Here is a 15,138-nt window from a genome sequence, read left to right as displayed (position 1 = left end):
CGTATTATTTGCCCGGTGATCTGTCAAGGAGGAAGGATTCACCTGTGTGTGCGAGGAGAGAGGCGTACGCTTCGCGGAAGTGCTGCCGCTGGAGGATAGAAAGGCAAGAAGAAAGTCTTGAAAGTTGAAAGTCATTTATTCATATTACAGTAGTTAATGTTTATGGTCATAGAACTTCTGCCCATAACAAACAAATGTTGGAAAACATCACTAATGCGGTATCAGAGCTCAGACCACTCTACCCGACAGACTTTATTGTAACGGGGGGGTGACTGGAATATGACTAGGGATGGGAATTGATAAGATTATATTGATACCAATGCCATTATCGATTCTGCTTATAACCGATTTTCTGTGTGGAAAAAAGAAGGCCTTTAGGACAGTGATGGTGCCACCACAGTCCTCGGTCCACCACCGCCATCATCTAAAATGGATCAAATGAGAGAATAGTTGTACAGCATTCGTTTTCATTTAGGTCTTAAGTCAAATAAAGAATCTGTTGTTAAGCCTGGCCTGCATGCATTAATGTTAACATAGGATAGGACCTACGGTTCTCAATTACCATGCCTAAATATGACACAAGATGAATGGGAATATAGGTGGCCCTCAAAAGTTGAAAGTTATCATCACAATCATACAATTGGAAAATGTATTATTAGTAGGAATTGCCTGGTAGTTTAAATCCAGGGAAAAAGCAATACCCCTGGTGAAATCCTAATGGTGCCTGTAAGTCCAGAATTGATTTCTGGCTTGCTGCTGTTTCGGTAATGGAGCTTGTCTCAGAGACCTCCATTTCCTAAGCCCCATTAACCGATCATTGTATAACAGAAATGAAATAAAATTCTGTCAATAAACTGGGTATAAGCAAAGGCTACTGGAAATTTAACTCTAATTTAACTCAAAAAAATAAGGAATACTGCACAAAGATAAGAGAAATAATAAATGACATTGCAATCCAAATTAGATAGGATCTGTCTTAAAAGGGCCCAGGGTGCATTTGTGAGATCAAGAGCAAAGCGGATAGAGGATGGGGAAAAGAATACTGCAAATGCAGCAGACATGAAAGTAAACATCAATAAATAAATCAGAAATCAAATACTTGGGCATCACTGTCACCAGAAATAAAGAAATAAGGGGAGAAGGAAAATGTTCATAAGAATATTGACAAATGTAAAAAAAATTTGAACTCATGATTACAGAGGGACACAACTGTATTTGGAAAGGTCCTACTATCTAAGATGGAAAGTCTCTCAAGAGCTACTTGTCCCGTCTTTCTTTTCTTCCTCCCACAGTCCAAAAACACGCATTTTAGGCGACTCTAAAATTGCCTGTAGGTGTGAGGCACTTTAACGGAGCTGCATCACCGACACTAAGACAGACGTTGAGTTTATCATGATAAATTCATCTGTATGTAGAGTCTGAGGCTCCGCTCTGACACTTCTTCTCTGTTTATCAGTGTAACAGTGTGTGTGTGTGTGTGTGTGTGTGTGTGTGTGTGTGTGTGTGTGTGTGTTGTCATTCCTGTCATTGTGGTCAGCAACAAAATCAGCCTGCAGAGGGCAGCATTTCTCAACTCTTTACCATCAGTGTACAGCCCCTGGGTTGTTTGCAGTGGTTTAACAGGACCAACATAGGAAATAAAGAGTAAAATAATAATGTCGTTACTTAGAGATCTCATGTAACGTTTCAACACCTTTTTGTGTTTCATCCAAATGTCATTTATTTGGCAAATTTGGCAAAGTTAAATTAACCTGGTGCAAAATAAAGTGTGATGTTCTCTGCTTCTTTAATGTGACCACTGAGACTCTGGGTTTCCTTCAGTATTGTTGTCGTTTGCCATGTTTGACAGGAAACAGCCTAGTTATTTAGACCTGAAACCAATTCCATTGATTTGATGGATTCAGTTACGTCTTTGTTTTTATCAAGCTTGCAGGTTTCATCATTGAATTTTCTGTCTCCTCTCTGTGTTTCAGGTGTTTTCTTCGTCTTCATTTTTCTTTCGTCTCGAAGGTGTGGAAGACGTGGCTGATAAATGGATGGTTTCCTACAGTTCTGAACCAGGACATGAGGAGCTCCAGCTCTTTTGGAAGTAACGTTTGTGCAGTAGTAACCGGACGGACTGCAGCTCCATGACTCACTGAAGACATCATGAAAGCACAGATGTAGAAATGCACAGCCTGATGGAGGATGAATGTTGTATTAAATGTCAGTACAGAGAGAATAAAGAGGATTGAAACTCTGCTCATTGGTCTCTCTCTACCTGCTGCCCCGCCGGACCAGACATGAGTGTTTCTGAGCCCAGTGAGACCCTCCCTGTCAGGGGGACAGCTGGATCCAGCATGAGGCTCCCTCTTCACAGTGCAGGAGATCACAACGGGAATGCTTTCTCCATTTCCTCTTCCTCGTCCTCCTCCTCCTCTTCCTGTCTGGGGGAGTTGTCTCCTGAGTCACTGCGGAGTCTGAGCAGCCTCAGTGGGGGCCGAACCGACAGCCCGCTGGACTATGACATGTTTGAGGTCACCCTGATGACGATGGTGATGACCAAAACAGACAAACTCACAGACGCTGTGTGGCCGAAGGAGGACGGCGGCGCCGGTGACAATGGTGACGTCTCGGTGGGAAAGATACAAATGGCGAAGGAGCTGTCAGAGTCCAATGACAACTCTGTGTCTGTGTACCTGGACGCCAACAGCGGCGAATACTGCCAAGACACCTGGAACGATAATAACAACCTGACTCTGGCCCTGACGACAAACAGCTGTCACTGTGGCAACAATGATGACCTCAGCAGTCGAAGTGGAAGAAAGCACGGCTCCTCCACTCCAGACTCGGACGCAACAGAAATCCCTGGTGACGATGATGATGAAGAGGAGGCTTTGTTTCTGTCTGTGAGTTCTGACATGGCTGTCCGGAGAAGCAGCGTGACCCTCATCAGCTCAACAAGTCAAGCCAGCACCAGCCTCATGATCGCAGGTGACTCTGCTGCCATGACTGAGATCCAGACAGAGCGACCTGTGGCTGACGATGAGGGGCCTGAGCCGGTGTCAGAGGGGCCAGAGCCGGTGTTACAGGGGCCAGAGCCGGTGTTACAGGGGCCAGAGCCGGTGTCAGAGGGGCCAGAGCCGGTGTTACAGGGGCCAGAGCCGGTGTCAGAGGGGCCAGAGCCGGTGTTACAGGGGCCAGAGCCGGTGTCAGAGGGGCCAGAGCCGGTGTTACAGGGGCCAGAGCCGGTGTCAGAGGGGCCAGAGCCGGTGTTACAGGGGCCAGAGCCGGTGTCAGAGGGGCCAGAGCCGGTGTTACAGGGGCCAGAGCCGGTGTCAGAGGGGCCAGAGCCGGTGTTACAGGGGCCAGAGCCGGTGTTACAGGGGCCAGAGCCGGTGTCAGAGGGGCCTGAGCCGGTGTTACAGGGGCCTGAGCCGGTGTCAGAGGGGCCAGAGCCGGTGTTACAGGGGCCTGAGCCGGTGTTACAGGGGCCTGAGCCGGTGTTACAGGGGCCTGAGCCAGTGTCAGAGGGGCCAGAGCCGGTGTTACAGGGGCCTGAGCCGGTGTTACAGGGGCCTGAGCCGGGGTTACAGGGGCCTGAGCCAGTGTCAGAGGGGCCAGAGCCGGTGTTACAGGGGCCTGAGCCAGTGTTACAGGGGCCTGAGCCAGTGTTACAGGGGCCTGAGTCAGTGTTACAGGGGCCGTGTTACAGGGGCCTGAGTCAGTGTTACAGGGGCCAGAGGTTGACAGTTCTCTGGATCCACCTGTGGACAGCCAGACAGAACCTGCTGCTACTGAGGACCTAAGTGAAAACACCCACTCATCATTATCTTCTACAAATCCAGCACAAGAGTCTAAGGAAGCCACGTCACCTGAGGAGGCTGAGAGGTGTGCAGTGGGCTCCAGACCCCCCCAGCCTAACACCAGTCCACCTGCAAGAGCAGCAAAGACCAAACCAACCACCACCAAGTCGACCAACCCCGCTGCCATCAAACCAGCCGGTCTGGAAGCAAAGAGAGTTTCTAAAGCAGACCTGAAAAACATCAAGGCTAAAGTCAGATCAAGGTCCACCTCAACCCCACCTAAAACCCTCACCCAGGTACTGTAGTACTGTAGTATACTGTAGCATTGTAGAACCGTAGTGCAATAGTATACTGTAATACTGTAGTACAATAGTATACTGTAGTACTGTAGGACTGTAGTATTGTGGTGCTGTAGTATACATTAGTAATATACTGTAGTACTGTAGTTTGATTGAAACATAGCTCAGTACTGTACAGCCATGTTCCGTCTAACACTTGATATCTCTCTTCTACAGAACAAATCTGCTCCAGCTAATGGAAAGAAAGCTGCTCCTAGGAAGGAGGGAGCACAGACCGGGGATGAGGGTAAAGGTCAAAGGTCATCTGCAGATCCAGTTAAAGTGTCTGTGGTGCTGAAGCCCATCAGAGGAAAGAGCAGTAGCCTCAGAACCAACCAGCCAGAGAAGAGCAGTGTGGCTGTCAGTCAAACACTCTCTGCTTCCACCGGATCTTTGGGGTGTGAGGAGGCCGAGGACGGACCCCTGGAGCCTCCCTCGAAGGCTGTCCAGGAGGTGCCTGAGACACACAGAACAGCTGAGAGTGTGGAGACAGCACGACAAAGTGAAGATGCTGGTGAAGAGTCGGTGGAGATCCTGAGGGGGGGCGCTGGAGAGGCGGGACTAACAGAGGCCTCGACGGAGAAACCAAGGAGTCAGAGCAGGGTGAGAACTACAAGCATGTTCACGTTTCTTTGACCTGGGCGTCTCAGCCTCATGCTCCTGTTGACGGTTAAATGTCTCATTATGAGAATCCACAAACAGTTCTGGCTTCAGATTCAAGTTACGCAACAAGTATAATTCAAGAGACCGGAATAACTGATGAAGTAACAGACACTAATCAGCCGTCCGTCAAATAGCTTTAATTATCTGAAGCCCGGAGCTGTGTTGTTGTGCTTTTGTGTTTTTCATACCAGTGTAGTTTAAAGAGTACACAGTGTTATAGATGAGGGAGTGGTGGTGCCTCTGGTATGTGAGTCGGTGACAGGTTTAAAACCTGCAGGCAGCCTCAGGGGTTGTCTCAGCTCAAGGTGTGTTTAAAACACTCAGCTGTGACACACACACACGCACACACAAACACACACACCTATATCGTTTCAAAATAAGAGCCTCTGTTTCTTGTGTTGTTCTTCAGGGTTCATCAGGGTTCATCTATCCTCTGTTTACTAGAGGGTCACTGTAAAGAGTGACACAGGCTGTCTGTGATCAGTCCTTGGTGTAAGTACTAAGTACCACATCTATTGAATAAGTGAAGGAGATCAGGTAAAGCAGTTCAGTGACAATTCAAAGTGAAAGCTAATTAGACATGTTATGGTGCACGATCATGCACAGCTGGACATCAGTGGTGGCTCACTATGTGATGAGTCACGTGTTCAGATGATGAGATTCAATTTTCTGAAGATCTGCGTTAAAGATGTTGCACGTGTGCATTCATTTTCACCATACACCCAGCATCATTTAATGACAGAGCCTCAGTCAGCTGATCTGCCAGCTGAGCGTGTCAACATGTGATTTAGAGTTATTGGTGAGTTACATTAATCCATGAGCTCAGCTTCTTGGCTCAGCTGAGAGGGCGAGCACACTGAGAGATACCAGTGACTCTGGGGTGTCTCATCTCTGAACCAGCTCAGCGTGTTGGGGTGAGGAGGTGAGGGTGACTGGACAGAAGGTTTCTTTTTTGAATGAAAACACATCAGCGATTTAATCCGAACATGTATTGAATGAGCCTCCTCACCTCTCCAGCTCCCTGAACAGTTTCTCTGAGCTGAGTGTTTCCTCTGAAAACACTGAGACAGGATCCAGACCCTCATCCACAAACTCACTCCATGTGTGCTGGTGTTTATAGGGGGGGTGGGGTGGAGTGGGTGAAGACGGAGAGAAAAACCTTGGCTTGGTCAGAGCCGGGGTTCTCGAGGGGAATGTAGAACACAATAGAAACTTTTTTTACCCTCTGGTGGTTATAGCACACTCCCAGTTTTCCCTCCTCCCTCTCTTTCCTGCTCTCTCTTTTTTTCCTCCCCCTCTGTCTGAACACATGCTCACTCCTCCCATCTGTTCCTTCACCGCCTTCCTCACTTCCCTCAGTCCACATTTTTGACTCTGAGTGGGGAATGGCTAACACCATGGTCTCAGTGCGCAGCTCCGAGCTGGGGCCCCTCGGCTGGGACGCCGTCACTAAACGTCAGCTCTTTCTACAGAAAGTCTCCTCCAAGCTGGGGCCTGGTGTCAGGCAGCAGGGGAGAAGCATCAGAGCGGTCTCTGGATCAGCTCCACCTCCGGGCTCAGGGGCCGGACCTCCAGGACATGGGAGCCCTGGGCTCAGGCAAACCCCAATTGAAGGCTCCATGTTGGGAGACGTTGGACAGAGCGCTGGGGGAGGATCTCCAACCAAAGTGAGGCAGCTCCAGAGTCAGAGCTTCGGTGAGTTATTACAGTGTGTGTCTGTGTGTGGAGAGACACAGTGTGTGTGTCTGTGTGTGTAAAGACACGCTGTCTGTCTGTGGAGACGTGGACACAACCTGGTTCACTACAGAAACATTTACTTGATGTAAACACACAACAGCATGCTGCACATGACTGTATAAGAGTGTGTGTGTGTGTGTGTGTGTGTTGTTGTGTGTGTGTGTGTGTGTGTGTGTGTGATGGAAGAAAACTCTGCTTTGTCTCTGCAGCAGACTCAGGAAATGAGCAGGCTGACACTGCAGAGCTGTGAGTTAAAATGCCTTCCACATACCACTACACCACACACACACACACACACACACACACACACACACACACACACTCACTCACTCACTCTCATACACACTTAGTGCAGGTCCCAGCACACACTGTCCATACTTTGTCACATACAGTCAGCAAGTTGCTGACAGACAGGCATGTTACTATCTATATGTGTGTGTGTGTGTGTGTGTGTGTGTGTGTGTGTGTGTGTGTGTGTGTGTGTGTGTCAGCTGTGATGTTGCAGAACTGTATTTCTTTAAACCTTTCAGCCTCTGGAGCAGAATAATTTCACTGCACTTCCTGTTTGTTGACAGGAAGTTTAACAACACATGGTCACATGACTTTACTTTCATCATTCTCTCCTTTTCGTTCTTTTCATCCCCTTTCTGTTTCACCTCAAGTGTGTTTGCTGGCTGTCGCTCTGTGTGTGTGTGTGTGTTAGTAAATATAGTGTATTCTTCTGATGTGACAAACACTCAACTTAAACATGGTGTCCCCTGCCTGCTGTCCAGTGGCCTGTAGTTGTGTGTGTGTGTGTGTGTGTGTGTGTGTGTGTGTGTGTGTGCGTGTGTGTGTGTGTGTGTGTGTGTGTGTGTGTAAAGGTCACATTCTGATGGACAGAAGCTGGTCTGTCCTCTGGACCTCAGACCTCCATCCGTCCTTTGTGTTTTGATCACTTCAGTACAAATCTTTTCCAGGCTGAGTGAATGTGTTGCTGTGTTCATGTGTTCATTTGTTCATGTGTTGCTGAGGGTTCGGGTCTTTCTGTCAGGTCGGTACCTGTTCAGGTGACATCACATGTTACTGTCTCTGACTCTGCAGCCTGTGGTTGTCTCCTGTTTGCTGCACTAGTTTGTGTTTAGACTCTGAGGTAAAGTCCAGTGTTGTGTTTGTTAGTGGAGTATGTAAGGCTCAGCACTCTGTATGTTACACATGACTTTATCATTGTAGATAGAGGGCTAATATCATGAGGACGAAGACTGACAGGGATTCAGGCCTGAGAGAGACGTGAGCTCTGAGAGCAGACACTCAACAGAGGAACTGATAACTCCATGTTCTATATGTACGGTTATAAAACTGATTTCAGTCATGGAGCGACCCCAGAAAGACAAAGAGAAAACAGAAGGTTATGCATTTATACAAATGTATTAAACATATATCAATATCACATTGACAGAAGTGTTCAGACTCTTCACTCAGGACTTAGTTGAAGCACCTTTGTCAGTGATCACAGCCTCCAGTCTTGTTCTCTGCAGATCCTCTCAGACTCTGTCAGCTTGGATGTGGACCATCAGTGGACGGACATGTTCAGGTCTCACCAAATGTTGGATTGGGTTCAGGTCAGGCTTCACAGAGTTGTCTCTAAGCCTGTCTTGGCTGTGAGTTCCGGGTCATTGTGCTGTTGGAAGGTGAACCTTCAGCCCAGTCTGAGGTCCTGAGCTCTGGACCAGGTTTTCATTAAGGATGTCTCTGTGCTTCCTCTCAGTCCTGACCAGTGTCCGTGTCCCCCACAACCTGATGCTGCCTCCACCATGCTTCACTTGTAGGGATGGTGTTGGGCAGGTGATGAATGGTGCCTGCTTTCCTCCAGACATGACTCTTAGAAATGAGACCAAACAGTTCAGTCCTGGTCTCATCAGACCAGAGAATCTTGTTTCTCTCAGTCTCAGAGTCCTGTAGCTGCTTGTTTACAAACTGCCCCTGATAAAGCCCAGATCAGTGGAGAGCTGCAGTGATGGTTGTTCTTCTGGAAGTTTCTCTAGAGCTCAGAGTCACCATCAGGTTCTTGGTCTCCTCTCTTCTCCCTGATGTCTCAGTTAGTCCAGGTCTAGCTCCAGAAAGAGTCCTGGTTGTTCCAGACTTCTTCATGTAAGAATGATGGAGGCCACTGTGCTCTCTGGAACCTTTACTGCAACAACCAAGATGTTGTGTGAGAGCTCATGGTTATGTTTCATGGACGTAACCTCATGGCTAACAGGGTGACACGTTCCTGCAGCTCCGACACTGAACTGTCTGTTTGAAGGCCGTGGGTGGTGGGATCTGGAGTGACTTCCTGTAGCTATGTCTCTGTGAAACACCACACTACACTGACTGAAGTCCCTCTGACTCCTCACCAGGCTGTTAGCCCGTCCGGTGATCTCATGTCGTCATGATGATAGAAGAGAGGTTCACTCTTCTCCATCAGTCTGCTTCCTGGACCCAGCTCTCCTCCCTCCTCCTCTGACTCCTGCAGGGATGTTACCATAGGCACTACACTCTCCACACTGGTGCGGCCACACAGTTGTGTGTACATGTGTGTTTGTGTGTTTCAACAGTGAGCACAAGGCAGAACTACAGTGAGCCAGCTCTTACCTAACATTGAGCTCTGAGGGAACGCAATCCAGCTGCTCCGTCATGACAACTAGAACCAAATGAATCCAGATGTTTCCTGCTGGCTTCAGTCTACCTGTGTGTGTGTGTGTGTCTGTGTGTGTGTGTTGTGAGCATGTATAAACTCTATTTCCTCCCCTCCCCCTCAGGACTCATGTTTGTCGAAAGGTGTGTGAAAATTTGAATTAAACTTTATTGAAGGTAAATGTGGTTGTTGTGTAACAGAATGTAGCAGAGCAGCTAAATAACAAACCTAAAATATATGAAATGAACAATAGTGAGTGTGTGTAAATGATGAGGAGAAAATGTGTCTGTAGAGAGTGGGACTCCTCTGAAGTTCTAATGTAGTGAGGATCAGCAGGGCCCACCCCACCCCACCCCCGTGCTCAGCTGGAGATCAGGCTGTACATCCTTACTGTCAACACAGACACTAAGACCCTGTTTAGACCTGGTATTAACATCCGTCTCAGGTGATCGGATCACAGGTGGTCAGCTTTAAGTTCAGGTGTGAACGTACCCAAGACACATTGAGGACGCATTTATGGATGGATGGAGGAATGTTAACAGGGGGGCGCCTCAGTGGCTAACCTGGTAGAGTGTATAACACATGGGCTTAGTCCTAACCGCAGTGGCCATGGGTTTGAGTCTGACCCGGGGCCCCTTAGACCAGGTTTAATTCCTGTTTTGTCTGTAATGATGTATAAAGCTAATTCAATTATTTTGTATTCTTTGTCCCCCCCCCCCCAGGTCTTCCCAAAACTCGCACCACCACTTCCCCCTTTCTCCCAACCTTCATCTCCAAGCCAACAGCCAATCAGCAGCCGGCAGGGGTGTCGGCTGGGCGACCTGCCCCACCCACTGCGTCAAAACTTCCTGTAAAGGGATTATTCACAAACCTCAGCTCTTCATCACTGGGAAGCAACGAGAATAATGGAGCTGCGAGTAAAGGTGTGTTTCTCTCTCACTGACCTCACTTCCTCTGTGGATGTCTCCATCATGGACACACACTCATACACACCGTCACACAATGAGCTGCTGTCACTGTCATCTGCCACTGCTCACCCAGGAGGTCAAAGGTCAGAGGAGTCAGAGCACAGATAATGTGTGTGTTGTGTTTATTGTGTGTATATATATTTTTTAATATATATAGCTAATTTCCCCCTTCATGACAATTGTTTATATAACTCACCAGTTTACATTTTATTAAATATTAAAGTTAAGTAGAATTGAGGGCGTGGCCTCTTTGAGTGACAGGTGGGTGAGCATATGCCTTGCCACAAACCTTCATGCACTGAAGTCTCAGCTCCCACACGCGCCCCACCTCTGTGCCCACTTTTGGATGAGTCGGGCAGAGTCAGCTGCTTCGGATGAATCACAGTGTCTGTTCACGCCAGCAGAAAACTACTGAAGATTTAACAATCACAGACACTTTCATGGAAAATTGTAGAAAAACTCTTAACTATGGTCTGTATTCATCCGAATGTAGCTGTATGTTCATCGCTCCTCAGTAAGAGCTACTTTTACCATGGAAACACACTGACTGGAGATGTGTGGTTGACAGGTTAACCTGTCTGACTAAGTTTTAGACCAGTGATTCCCAACCTGTGAAGGGATTGCAAGTTGGCCGCCAAGTCATTTGCGAAACAGTACAGTTCTGGTAAAAAAGTATGATTAGAGAAAAATTAAACTATAAAAACTGTTTTTAAATGTTTTCACACAGTGATCTTTAAAAACATTTTTCAAAAACTCCTTTCATTGTTTTTGTTTTGTTGTGTTTTGATTTGTTTTTGGTATTTCTGTTTTGTTTTTCCCGGTGATGAACCAATGATAGGAGCTTTAATGTTGTCTGATCAGACCACTTTGCCGGCGGACCCCACCTGTTCTTGTTTGCTGACTCAGTCTGATTGTGCACTAAAAGATGACATCCATGGCAAAAACTGGAGAATCAAAATGGAGAGCTGGTTAGCAACAGGAAGATTTAAGAGGAAAGAGAGTTAAGAGACAGATGGTGAATTGACAAGTGAGCTTTCCCCAGTCAAACAAAAAAGAAAAAAATTGACGCACACGCCTGTTTGAGTTACATGATGAGGTGAGGGGGTTTTTTCTGGACACAAAGTTTGAACTGGCTCATCGCTTCAGTGATTTTGAGTAGTTGGACACATTGGGTTACCTGGCCGATATTTTTAGTCATTGAAATGGACTCAACCTCAGCCTCCAGGGAACAGCAGTGAACATGTTCAATGTCCAGAATAAAGTCGAAGCGACCGTTAGATTTTGTGACAAAGGAACAGATTCAGCTTCCCATCACTGTGACCAAAGCTATCAAACAGCAACTGCAAGGTTTGAAGACGATGCGAATACTTTCCCACCCCAGATGTGCATTACTGTTGGATAGAAAACCCATTCACTTGACACAGTGACAAGGGCCTTGCAACCCTGAGCGCAGAAAGAAAAGTATTGAAACTGGTTATCGCGGCACCACATTGAAACTGATTATTATATTGACAGAAGTACCTGACAAACATCTGGCTTCATGTTGCTTCTGAGTGTCCCGATCTGTCCGACAGAGCTGTGTGGGATTTCTAATGCCTTTCCCAACAACATACCTCTGTGAGACGGGATGTTCTGCGCTTGTGGCATTAAAAACTAAATATAGAAATAAACTGACTGTTGAGCCAGATCTTCGACTGAGACTTGTTTGTGCCAGGGTTAGGGTTAAAATTGAAGCTGGGTGGCTGGAGAGGCTCCTCAAATGCCACCAAGTCAGTCCTAGCCTGACACCTGTTAGCGGCAGACTCCTCTGTGGCTGTGGTGCTAACGCTGATACTCTGGCAGGTGCCCGCGGCGGCAATCTCCATCTCAGAGGAAAAAACTACAAGCAAACAAAAACGATGCTGGTGGAGCTGCTCTCCTGCGAAGGCTGGACTTCATCTGTGCGCCGATTTAGACAGTACTTGGATCCTGATTTTATTGAGATGTAGTGAAAACTGATCCACAGGTTTTCACTCACACATCACTGGGTTGTTATGGCAACCAGATTACACTTGAGGTTCCTGGTTCCCATGGTAATAATGAGGGTCTGTATTTAGTTCTGTGAGAGAGCATCAGTGTCGTACACGTCCACACAGATTCATGTCTTCTGTCATTAGTGATGAAGATTTAGAAAATAATAATCAATAATCAGTCAACCTCTGATCCAACTGTGACTATCTATTAACTGATAATGAAGGATATCAACACATTTTGATCTGACTTCACATTATTATAATTACTTTTGTTATCAGTGGAGAATACAGTAGCACACTGTGTGACCAGAGTCTCGTGGTTACATAGAAATCTCTGAATACTGTTTCATTATATATATCATGTTATTATTTATAGGATTCACAACATTAAATAAGAAGCTGACCCTGCTCTTCTAACTGCACAAATCATTCTTGATGTTTCACCGTCTCCTGTATCTTCTTTCAGCTTCTCCAGTTCCTGCAGGAGCTCCAGCATCCACAGGGACCAGGCCAGATGAGCGTCCCAGCAGAGGCATGTGTCCTGTGGGCAGCCAGAGTGCAACAAAGCCCCCCAGCTCCAGCACCAACACTCCCAGTGACACTGCTGCTTTAAAGCTTCCTGTCATGAGGACCAGAGCTCTGTCTCTGCAGGCCAGGACCACTGCTACAGGTGAGTCTGTGTGTCACCTGGATCCTCCACGCCAAACTAGAGAGGAGGCGACAGACCTGTTAACCTGTTTTCAGTCAGTGTTGAGAGTCAGATGATATTTATTTAAAGGCTTTCAGTTGGTCGTACTGTAAACCACAGACTCAACAACAAACGCCCTCTGAAAATAATAAGACATATAGTACAACAGACTGCAGCGACTGTTAACGAGGAAGCAGATCCAGTCCAACCCTCTCCAACACAGACTTCCATTATCTGGTGAGTCTGGTCTCCAGCGCCTGGCATGGCATCAGCCTGTCTCCCAGAACTGGGTCCAGACAGTGAACCTAACCAAAAATTATGATCTTCCAGAAACCACATAGATCCTGTCTAGATACAAATGCATGACAGTCTACGACCTTGAGATCAGACAGGAAGAACATCCCAGTTCAGGTCTGCCTTAAGATACTGGACTCCTTTATAGAACCTACTCCCTCTATGGTTCTTAGGGTTGGGTTCCACTCCGCAAACAAGACTTTACAGACTAGGAAAACACCAAACTGAGACTCTGCATGAGGGATTCTTAGAATATAGTCTCCACATCCAACTGAAGAGAAAGTGACCCTGAAAGAAACCCTCACCTACACACAGACCCCCTCAGCCAGCGGGTTCTGGGGCCCCTGTTAGACTAAAGCTCATTATAAGAAAACAAGAAGAAATAATCAAACAGCAGAGCAGACTGGGATGTTCTTCAGCCCTAAACAAAAAGCAGGTCACCTGCACCGGAGAAGAGAAGCAGCTGTTTCAGTGAATCCTGTCTGGGCCAGAGATTAACACATTAAAAAAAAAAAGCTCTGAGCAGAGACTGAACACCACGCTCAGGTGGAGCTGTCACTGTAACTGTGACACACTGAGCATCAACAATTACCCCTAACAGAAAAAATCCTCTGGAGACTCTATGATGGGCTTTGACATGTCCTGCTCCTGTCCACAGGTCTGAAGGCCCCCACGGCCTCCACCCACAAGACGACAGCTGCCAGTCAGGCAGCGGGGAGGACAGTGTCCTCTGCCTGTCAGGGGCTGACCAAGCCGACGTCCCAGTTTCCCTTACAAAGGAGCGGCTCAGCCAGACTCAGCCGACTGAACAGTGCCGGTACAGGTGTGTGTGTGTGTGTGTGCGCTCTCTGTCTTGTGTTCTCACTTTGTGTGTTGGTGGAGAGATGTTTGTGTGAAGGTCTGCTGCTGTGTCAGTGTGTGGGAGCACCATGAATGAAAGTACCTGAAGCTGTTTCCCAGTCTCCTCTGTAAGTGTTTTAGCAGAGACTCTGCCTCCTCTGAACCTGGAAGAGTATCTCTTAAAGCTCTCTGAGATGATGCTGTGAACCTGTGAAATCAACAGCAGCTTGCATACTACGTCACACAAATAGAACACAAGGACAGAGAGCGCACACACAACACACACACACCCTGTAACCGGCACTGTTCAGTCGGCTGAGTCTGGCTGAGCCGCTCCTTTGTAAGGGAAAACGGACGTCGGCTTGGTCAGCCCCTGACAGGAGAGGACACTGTCCTCCCCGCTGCCTGACTGGCAGCTGTCGTCTTGTGGGTGGAGGCCGTGGGGGCCTTCAGACCTGTGGACAGGAGCAGACATGTCAAGCCCATCATAGAGTCTCCAGAGAGATTTTTTCTGTTAGGGGTAATTGTTTGATGCTCAGTGTGTCACAGTTACAGTGACAGCTCCACCTGAGCGTGGTGTTCAGTCTCTGCTCAGAGCTTTTTTTTTTAATGTGTTAATCTCTGGCCCAGACAGGATTCACTGAAACAGCTGCTTCTCTTCTCCGGTACAGTGACCTGCTTTTTGTTAAGGCTGAAGAACATCCCAGTCTGCTCTGCTGTTTGATTATTTCTTCTTGTTTCTATAAATAATAGCTTTAGTCTAACAGGGGCCCAGAACCCGCTGGCTGAGGGGGTCTGTGTGTAGGTGAGGGTTTCTTTCAGGGTCACTTCTCTTCAGTTGGATGTGGAGACTATATTCTAAGAATCCCTCATGCAGAGTCTCAGTTTGGTGTTTTCCTAGTCTGTAAAGTCTTGTTTGCGGAGTGGAACCCAACCCTAGAACCATAGAGGGAGTAGGTTCTATAAAGGATACCAGTATTCTTAAGGCAGACCTGAACTGGGATGTTCTTCCTGTCTGATCTCAAGTCGTAGACTTCATGCATTTGTATCTAGACAGGATCTATGTGGTTTCTGGAAGATCATAATTCTTGGTTAGGTTTCACTGTCTGACCCAGTTCTGGGAGCAGGCTGATTGCCATGCCAGGCGATCTTCTCTT

General features: G+C 47.4%; 1 protein-coding gene across 1 annotated transcript in view; it reads left to right on the top strand.

The window, feature by feature from the left end:
• The first annotated feature begins 2,282 nt into the window (after nucleotides 1-2,282).
• The window catches only part of LOC111217902 (protein piccolo-like), a 35,765-nt gene continuing 22,909 nt past the window's right edge, over nucleotides 2,283-15,138 (top strand). The window contains exons 1-7 of the mRNA XM_022739924.1: nucleotides 2,283-3,608; nucleotides 3,695-4,081; nucleotides 4,301-4,726; nucleotides 6,259-6,481; nucleotides 9,902-10,102; nucleotides 12,626-12,829; nucleotides 13,800-13,964. Of these exons, the coding sequence (XP_022595645.1) occupies nucleotides 2,283-3,608; nucleotides 3,695-4,081; nucleotides 4,301-4,726; nucleotides 6,259-6,481; nucleotides 9,902-10,102; nucleotides 12,626-12,829; nucleotides 13,800-13,964 (2,932 nt within the window). The remainder of the gene's footprint in view (nucleotides 3,609-3,694; nucleotides 4,082-4,300; nucleotides 4,727-6,258; nucleotides 6,482-9,901; nucleotides 10,103-12,625; nucleotides 12,830-13,799; nucleotides 13,965-15,138) is intronic.

This window comes from Seriola dumerili, unplaced genomic scaffold, assembly GCF_002260705.1.
Source record: "Seriola dumerili isolate Sdu_G_001 unplaced genomic scaffold, Sdu_1.0 BDQW01000050.1, whole genome shotgun sequence".
In the NCBI taxonomy this organism is placed as follows: Eukaryota; Metazoa; Chordata; class Actinopteri; order Carangiformes; family Carangidae; genus Seriola; species Seriola dumerili.
Note: the sequence above shows the minus strand (reverse complement) of the source record. Positions and strands in the feature narration are given on the sequence as shown.